Source organism: Festucalex cinctus, chromosome 14 (genome assembly GCF_051991245.1).
Source record: "Festucalex cinctus isolate MCC-2025b chromosome 14, RoL_Fcin_1.0, whole genome shotgun sequence".
Lineage (NCBI taxonomy): Eukaryota > Metazoa > Chordata > Actinopteri > Syngnathiformes > Syngnathidae > Festucalex > Festucalex cinctus.
In genome coordinates, this window is record NC_135424.1 from 12072425 (window position 1) to 12081941 (window position 9517).

Genomic DNA, 9517 nt, shown 5'->3' on the forward strand with positions numbered 1-9517 from the left:
TTTAATTTCATGTATCAAACAATACATGTGACATCAGTACTTAGTAACAGTATTGGCGGCAACTCAAGAGTTGAGTACTCGTACTGGTATCAGTCTCAAAAAAAAAAACGTCCGTGCGTGCATGTCATGTATGAAGTCTCGTCGATGAAATAATGTGAACAGCTACTCGCTTAAGCCCGTGAACCACTCCCACATCCTTAAGTTTCGCATAAGCATACATGTATGTGTAATAACGGCGTCGTCTAACCTTGTATCTTCTATTAGCGGCCTCCCCAAACCACAGTTTACCTGAAAAGGTATTTGACAGGTGAGCAAAAGGAGAGAAATATGTGGGAAAAAAAGTGATAGAGAAGACGAATGGAAAAGCGGGAGGGTGGGGTGAGTGAGAGCTTGAAGTGTGCGGCTGCTTTCCACGATCGCGTGTGTGAGAGATGTTTGTGAAATAGTTGTGGCTTGGTGAAGCAGGACAGATCAGGTCCGAACAGAAGGCGATGGAAATAGCTGTCGTGTCACGAATCAGCAGTAAAAATGTTCCCTGTCTGTCTGGTTTGCTCTTTCCTGCCTCAGGATCATCTGGATAAAGCCATCGAGCTGAAGCCTCAAGACCCCCTGTCCTACTACCTGCTGGGCCGCTGGTGCTATGCTGTGTGTGACACTCATTATCTCTCGCATCTCTGCACACATCCATGAAAGCCGACCCCACCTCTCGTCTCCCTTTGCAAACACGCCCACTGATTCCCCATAATCACCGCCACAGTTTGGGTTTTCCTTGAGGTTTGTTTTCCCCGTGAGGATGTTCAGGAGAGGACGACAGGACATTGTTAGCTTTAAATCAGATTATAAGCTCCAACATCTTTTCAGTTGAACATTTTGTTGATGCAGCTCCCGATTGTTTTCACAATGTCTGGTCAGCCAGTCATTCAGCTACTAGCAGTTTATTTGGAGCATTGCATGACTCATATATTTTTGGAGTTATTTTTCTCGAGTTGCCGCAGTCAAAATGTCAGCCGAGCTGTCAGGAAGGAAATAAGTTATTAGGGAGATCACTGTCATTAAAGTCAACAAAACTCACATTTACTAATCACGCGAGGAGTCAGGAGCAGTGCGCTAACACCTGATGTTTTCACAGTCTGCGTTTTATAGGCTCGCTGTCGTGTTTGCATGTCCCACAATGATCGACTGTTTGCACTCGGCAAGTGCCTCTGTTTGAAGGCTTCCGCCATGACGCCATGGCAATACTACACCTGCAATTAGACGGTACTCAGATGAATGCTGTGAAGCAGACTTCTGGCCATTATCATCATCTGACAACAAATTAAATGAATAATTAAAAAACAAGAGCATGCAGGTAGGGAGGTGCCAGTGCATTAACCACCAAAATAATCCCAAGCCTCTATTGCACTAAGCTTTATAAGTCTTTGATTTTATTGATAGTTGATTGGAGATATGTGCTCAAAAACCAGTCCCTCACTGCTCCTGCAATTGATAAACAGTACATTGCGTTACTATGCACCACATCGAGTTTTTGGCAAAAATACACAAATTACAATTTAACTCATATGCTCCCAAAAACGTATAAATACGTTCTATTTAAAATGTTTTAAGTGTTTTTTTTTTGTTTTTTTTTTTGTTTTTTTTTTATGCTAGAGCATACAGAAAGCTTTGATGCAGCCTCTCAATTGCAAAGAAGGGTTGAAGAAATGGTAGTTATTACACAAACGGGCAGCAGGTGGCAGCAAACAAAGGAGATCAACCAGGGCCATGTTACAAAAAACTCAAATACTCACAGTTCTAATTAGATTTGTCAATAATTGTGAAACCTGGCTATATTCTAATGCTCATTGCTGCAAAACTAACTCAGTAGGACTTCTAACTTTATTGTACTAGAGCAGGAGTGGCGAGATCCGGTCCTCGAGGGCCGCATTCCTGCAGGTTTTGGATATTTCCCTTCTTCAACACAGCTGATTCATGATCAGCTCCTCAGCAAGCTCTGCTGAAGCCTGATAACTAGCCCATTAATTGGAATCAGCTGCACTTCGATTAGGGAAATCTATAAAACCTGCAGGACTCCGGCCCTCGAGGTCCGCAGTTTGCCACCCCTGTACTAGAGGATCTGCCGTTTGACCTTCAACTTGTAGGAAGTCGTCTCACTGGTCTCTTCACAACTCACCGGTTCATTGGCTGTTGCCCCTGACAAAGAATTTGTATATTTTGTAACACCAGTCCTACAATATTTCTGTCTTTTATACACAAATTGTAATGGCAAAGTAGATTACACTGACTATTATTAGCTGCATCGGGAGAGAAGTAAAAACGGCATTTCAGTTTCATTTTGACTGTTAAAAAGATGCATTTAACGACCATCAACCACCAACATTTCACAAAATGGCTCCAAACGCTGTACTTTTATTGCTTAGTCTGAGCAAAAATAGAAAAGTAGTCATGTTTTTTTTTTGGTTTTTTTTTAAGCTTAGAACAGAGAATAGGTTCCAAAGAAAAATAAGTGAGGAAAATTCACAACTGCTGAACCATTAACACCCGGAAGTTCAAAGTACTATTTTAAGGAATCAGGTTTGTGCACAATGCACAGTGTAGATTTACATTTCCCCTTAGATTAACTACAATACATAAACTAAAAATATATTGTTTAACCTTACGCTGTTTGAACATCATAGCTATCTTAGCCTAGCATGATTTTGTCAAGAAATAGGATGAATCTTATTACAGTCTGGTGTCCCTTTTGCAGGTCGCCCAGTTGTCTTGGCTTGAGAGGAAAGTCGCTGCCGCATTATTTGGAGAACCTCCCAGTGCCACTGTTGAAGACGCACTGAAGAATTTTCTGAAGGTTCTGCTTTTCTTCATAACAATTAGTACTTGGCCATATTCATTTGGTTAATGCACAATGCCAAAAAGAAAATATTCAAAGCACTCCACTTTTGGCTTCTAAGCCTTTTAGCTCACTGGGAGCGCTCTATGCAACCAAACCATACACCGTGGGTTCGATCACCGATGTATATACGTTGAAACGTACATGTTGGGGCAAAAAAGGTAGGTCACCCCAGCATTGGGTTATTAATTGGGGTCACCCTGAACTGGTTTGAGTACTGGTGTCGCTCAGCAGACTGCGTGTGTGGCCCTGACGACCAGACTGCCCCACCCTCCACCTGCCAGATGACACACCCCCGGACTTAACCAACTCCAATTCAGACACGGCGAGCTGGCTGCAAAGAGTCGACTGACATAAGTTGCGCAGCTGCACGGCTCATGCAAAAACTAAGAAAACAAAGTCACTATTAAATGAAGGCATGCTCCCATGTCCCATTTGACAAACGCTCCATTTCAAATTCCTCCCAAACCTCTCCTGTGCCAAATTCTCAGAAGCCAAACCCTTGGTGTGTTTAGAGAGGCTTAATGTGTGTTCTCACATTTTGATTGTTTATATAGTAGAGACATGAATTTTGCTTCTGGCTAATATAAATGTGCGTGCCTCTTCCTTGAGTTTTGTGTATCTGTACCCATCAATTTCTCGCTCCCTGTTATAACATGTTGCCCACGACATGGAGGCAAAGCTGCCAAAAGGTTTTTTTTTGTTTAGCGAGGAAGAGCAAAGGCCTGCGGAAATCAACACATTTCCATCTGAAAGCTAACCTGAACATGTTTCTCTGTTGTAGGTTGAAGATATCCAGCCAAGATATTCCAAACTCAACTATGTATTTCTTGCTAAGGTCTGTTATCATATAGGCTCCTTTTGAACATATTTTTAATGTTTAAAGGTCCCCTCCAAAAGTATTGGAACAGCCAGGTCAATTCCTTTGTTTTTGTTGTGTACTGAAAACATGTGGGATCCAGGTCAAAAGATAAATATGAGACTTTGTAATTCATTCTGCTATGACCATCATAAGTTACATCATAAATCCACCCAAATGTCTTCAGAATACAGCAGAAACAAATCAACTGATTTTGCCGTTCCAATATTTTGGAGTGGACTGTATGCGACTATTTTTTAACATAAAGTGTGGCTAAATAACATTGATAACCTAAAAATTACAAAAGGTTCATCATGATGATGTCTCAAAGTTGGTTGGCTGTGTCTGTCTGTCCGGTTGTTAGTTAAACAGGCTACTTCCTGGTAGATTGAAAATAATGTAAATTGTTACAGGATAATGACAAAATTGTTCTATTCGCATCATTGTGACTCAAAAAGTGAAAATTCCTCAATCTGCACAAAAAAGTGGATCATTTCTTTATTTTCTACAGGTGTTCCAAATATTTTGGTTACTTTATTTAGTGACATGAAAGGGACAAAATATTAGAAACGTCATTCAATATGCACCACTGCAAAATTGATACCTCTGACAGTGTCAATCAAAAAATTGAGACTTAATATATTTGTGAAGGCGAAATTTTGAATGGAGATCTTGTATGGGATCTGGCTAGATTAGAGTGCAATTGTATCTCATATTTGTATCATCAAATTTTTATTTTTTATTTTTTATATCCTATATTAGGATTCATAATGGTCTCTCCTTCTGTGTGACAGTGCTACCGAGACCTTGGGTACATGAAGAAGGCGAGGGAGATGTGTGAAGCTGCTACAGCAATGCAGTCTGTTTCAAAAGAGGTAGGAATTGTCACATTGAAGGAGAAAAAAAAATAAAAGAGAGGAAAAAAAAAAAAAAAAAAAAAAAAAAAAGAGTACTTTCTTGACCCTGTGCCCCTGCATGGTAGCACACCAGCTCTACACAGATGTGGCCCGTCTTATGCTATTAACTCTTATTGCCGCACGTTATATAAAAGAAATAATAATAATAATATGACAAAGGCTTTGATCATTAACGTCATCCTTGGAAACGTTCTATTTAATCAGATTTCGTCATGTTTCATTGTAATTTCATACACCAGCAGCCCATTGAAAAGAGAGACAATGCTGCCATCTGCTGGCCATAGTGAGTGACTGTTTTTGATTCCACAACCCATTGATCAGGCAGCACTGCACTTAGACGTTGCACTGCCCATTGATTTAAAAAAATAAAAATAAAAAATGTAGTTGACGTCATTTAACGTTTATGGCAGCATAGATTGTGATTTTACTAATCGTTATTAAACGTTTTTGGCGGTCAAAGACTTAAGTAAGTTTTCTGAAACCTGGTCAGGTCTTGGACACTAAATGTACCTGACCAAATATTCAAAACACTGCACTACCGCACACAAAATAAATATAAGTTACAAATCTGATATAATGGCAAATATAAACACATATGCTAATGTTATCTAATCTTATTGTGCTTTAGCTCTGGAAAAGCGGCAATGGTGTGTACACTAATATAAATGCTCCGTTAATAGGATGAAGACGCACAGAAAGAGCTTGACCTTCTCTTCCCGGAACTTGGAATGTTAGAACCTGAAGATGAATTGGAATTGGACCTGTAGCTTCTGCTGCTATAGACCATCAGAATTCTCCCAGTGAGAGGCAAGTTGTTGACTTTCATCATCACTGGAAGCAAATTGGTTGATAGTGTCAATGTTGAATCTGCAGGAATATAGTCAGTTTATCGTTAAGGTTGGTGTGGCTGGGCCCTGGTGGTCATCACGAAAGCTGGGGCTCTGTCTCCTTCAGATTGTGTCAATAATACAAAGCTTCAATGGGAAAGAAATCCTTGTTGCTACCGACTGTTCCGTCCTGTTTGTCAGTAACATCATCAAGAAAAGCAGCTCAGACAATGACAGAGTCAGTGACAGTGACCATTTGTTGCCCAGTTCTGCTGATGAGTGGCTCTATTTTCCTGCACGCACCTGGTTGCACCTGCCCGACATAATGAAGTAGCGCCAATATGCAATTATCACACGCAGTTGTTTTGTGAACGGTAATGAGGCCTATTGATTGACATTGTTGACTCTGGCATATGTTCAGAGTAAAATGGATGACATTCGTCACTGGCCTCCCTGCCAATGGCACACCTCCTGTGTCAGTGATGGCATGTTGTCGCTCTCACGACCATTTATTTATCAAGTGAGTTTGTCACAATCTGCCGTACTACACTACAAACATGTTGACCAAAAATGATACCTGAAGCACGGTCACTTGCAAAATTTGCAAGTCTTCATCCTCAAATACAATTAAAGCACAAGTGAAATAGAAATAGAAAAATACTTAATTTTTTGGAGCCTGGCTACTTTGGAAGAGAAAAACAAAGACAACACTTAGACAAACACTACATTCAGCTTAATGGTGAGTTGTATTTTTAATTAATCATTTGTTTTTATTTATTTAATATGGGTGTGTTATACTGTCTTTTAGCGAAATCATTTTATGGCGCAAAATATTGCTGATGTCATTAATCGGCTTCAGTTCAACTTTTAGCACATTATTCCCGAATAGAGCATTGAATAGACATTTTTATATCCTGTATATTTCAGCAAATTCTTGAATCGAACTTTGGGGTTTCAACACAGACTAATCTTGCACATTTATTGTTAAAAGGCAACCGAACTCCACTTAAATTCACTCTTAGGTGTAATATGAATTCACAAAGTGGTGTGGAATGCGTTTTTTTTTGTGTGTGTGTGTGTTCTCTGCAGTTAAATAGAGCCATTTAGAAGTAGGTTTTGTAAAATTTTGTAGTCCAAACTTTGGATGTGTGATTCATAAAATACGGAATGTAATTTTTGGTGAATTGTTAAATTATGAGGGTTGGGGTTTAATTTTTTTTTTTAACTGTTTTATCCATTCCTAATTGCTTTTAACAACTGCACTCTAAGGGCCAGAGATGTATTTATTTCATTCTTTATGTTTGTTTTATGTATTTTTAATCTTTTTTGGGAAAAAAAAAAATCTTATTTGTTACATTACATAAGTATATTGGCAAGGTGATGTTGCATGTGTGTGATTTTGTTCTATTGAAAGGAATTCTGATATTTGTTATAAGGACGCAGATAAACTTCATCGAGGCTTTTACTGTATAGACTTGTGTGAACTGAAGCATGGATGGTATCTGTAATTAAATCTGCAAATCAATAATAGTATTGCAGTCCTCTTGTGTGCTTTTGTTGGACCTTAACGAATTATGTAATGATTTTTATTATAAACTTCTTTTCAAGGCATGTACTTTTTTTGCCAGGAGAATATTGACATTTTTCCCATATCTGATTCAACCAAATAGCTCGCAGGTTCAGTCTTGTTTCAACATCTTTGTTCATGCTTGAACTACATTTACCTCCCAAATGAATTTAAATGACATGTAGGAAGGATACTGTTTTGAAATGTTGTCTTCCTCTTCTTCCTCCTGCGTGCGTCACTGAAGAGGGCTGCAGAATTCTAAGAAACGTGTCCTCAGACAGAGTCGATCTGCGGGTGTGATTGCCTCTAAATCTTGATTTTGGTACATGCAGGCCTTGAGGAATGAACCTTTGGTTGCATAATAGCACGTCACATTTTACCGGTGTTCTGTCTCCTCGAGCTCAAATTCCTGAGGAAGGACCAGACAATTCTTTTAATTATTTGAAATCACCTCATTCTCATGTGTGCTTTCTGTCTTGTGTGGCCAAACACAACATGATTGCACTTCAGTTTCAGTTTGTTTTCCTCCTTATGTATCAGCTGATGTAATGGCACAGTTTCAATGAGGATGCGACTCGAGCAAGTACCTGTCAACTGTGGAAATGTTAACGTCCTCACAGTGAAGATGTAAGCACAATGGTGAATGAGAAATGATTGGAGAGTTGCTTGGTTTATTTTGATTACGTGATGACCATAGTATCAGAAATGGAACTTATTGAAAGAGAGGGAAACAGCTGCATCCTAGCGCCACAATAGTAAGTCAACTATAATTAAAAAAACAAAAAAAAATGTGTGTGACTCATGTTCTAAGCACAAGCAGTAATCTACCTGCGTGTTCTCGCAGCATTTTTTAATTTTTACCACATATAATCCCTCAAGGGGAAATTCTGGTATTTTTAGAGAATTTGTCAAGAACCTTGCTGCTTTTAAATGATAAAGTAAGAGTTGCATTTGTGCACGAACACGTGATTCATTGCTACATAAGAGCATGCAAACTCCTCTTTGAATTGGACGTGTCTAATGTCCATTCAGATTTACGTGCTAAAGCAAAATGGTGTTGAAATTATACAAACTTCAGCAGCTTGTTGTGAATACTCCAGATTAAATGTGGAGGTTCTTGCTAATCTTGTTAATGCAGTATTGACAGTACAAAGCTTAATGACATCTTGCACTTCTTTGTGCAATGTTTAATCTTTTCTCAGCAGGCTTATGCACGTCCGACACAGTATGAGGGACTTCACATATGAGCTGGCAATGCTGCATATTACAACAACTAAACTTGGTGTTTCCATTATTAACAATATAGGTTGCAACCTGTCACAATTGGGTCACCGTGAAGTCCTCATCTTGAACATGGCAGTTGACAACGTTATCAGTAATCATCTACTGTACTTTTATCACACTTTGTTATACGCCGCATGTCTCAAGCTGATCAAGTACAGGATGTTCTGGCGGTGTGAGATAACAGCTGTGCAGGGAAAAGCATCCCCCAAACATCAATTTGTGCTTACCTGATCTGGATGGTGATGAAGGTGAGAAGTGCACACTGATTTGTGGACCACACGTGTACTAAAATAGAAATCGCAAATGCATGCAGGACCATGAGACTTAAGCAGTTCAAAACTAGACACTTTTAATATCCCACTTGGCTGCTACTGTAAATGTAAATGGCTAAAACCATGGCAACAAAAGTGAGTACACCCCAAAGTGAAAATATCCAAATTAAGCACAGTTATTAGCACAGATCAGGGGAAAAAAATAACTGCTGCTCTCCATCGTTGTTTTCTTAAGATGGATCCCAGGGGAAGCAGCGGCAACGGAATTGAACCCTGTGGAACACCATACGTTATACATGTGAATTCATATTGCACATATTCAGCCACTTTTTTTTTTTTTTGGCTCAACATAGTATATAGGGACTCCAATAATTAACAAATCACACGACGTACCATCACAACAGACACAAGTCGACTACTGGGCGCACCAAATTTCCTGCAGCACAGATAGGTCAAGCAATGTAGCATGAACACCTGCAGCCAATGATGGCCAAACGTGGTGTATCATTACGAACCGTGCAGGTCGGTTGTGCATTTTAACCTCCGCCGGATACCTGGGTTTTGATCGAGCCCAGATTAAGAACCACTGCTCCACATAAAGATGGCTTACACTATAAGAGCATTGTCAACACCCTGAAACTGAGCTACAATAGCCAAGACCATCCAGTGGTTTAACAGGACAGGCTCCACTCAGAACAATTCTCGCCATGGCCAGCCAAAGAAGTTGCTGTTCGTGCTAAGGAAGGAATGATGCAGAGTTTTCTGAAGATTTTTGGAACTGGGGCTGGGTGATATAAATAGTATATTCAATATACAATTTGCTGAAGAGACGGTAAAGATTTTGACTCTACCGTCTTACCGCCATAATGGATGTTGATGTCATCGCATAGCGCATGTTGATGAC

At 39.6% G+C, this 9517-nt stretch overlaps 1 protein-coding gene across 4 annotated transcripts in view; it reads left to right on the top strand.

The window, feature by feature from the left end:
- Positions 1-9517, top strand: part of rmdn2 (regulator of microtubule dynamics 2) — a 36946-nt gene that overhangs the window by 17749 nt on the left and 9680 nt on the right. For 2 of the 4 annotated variants that reach the window (XM_077494661.1, XM_077494657.1), the window contains exons 7-11: positions 568-645; positions 2747-2845; positions 3672-3725; positions 4541-4621; positions 5344-7023. In XM_077494661.1, coding sequence (XP_077350787.1) covers positions 568-645; positions 2747-2845; positions 3672-3725; positions 4541-4621; positions 5344-5430 — 399 coding nt within the window. In that variant the 3' untranslated portion in view covers positions 5431-7023. Of the gene's footprint in view, positions 1-567; positions 646-2746; positions 2846-3671; positions 3726-4540; positions 4622-5343; positions 7024-9517 lie in introns of those variants that run through there. The other 2 variants (XM_077494659.1, XM_077494660.1) reach the window with 2 other exon arrangements.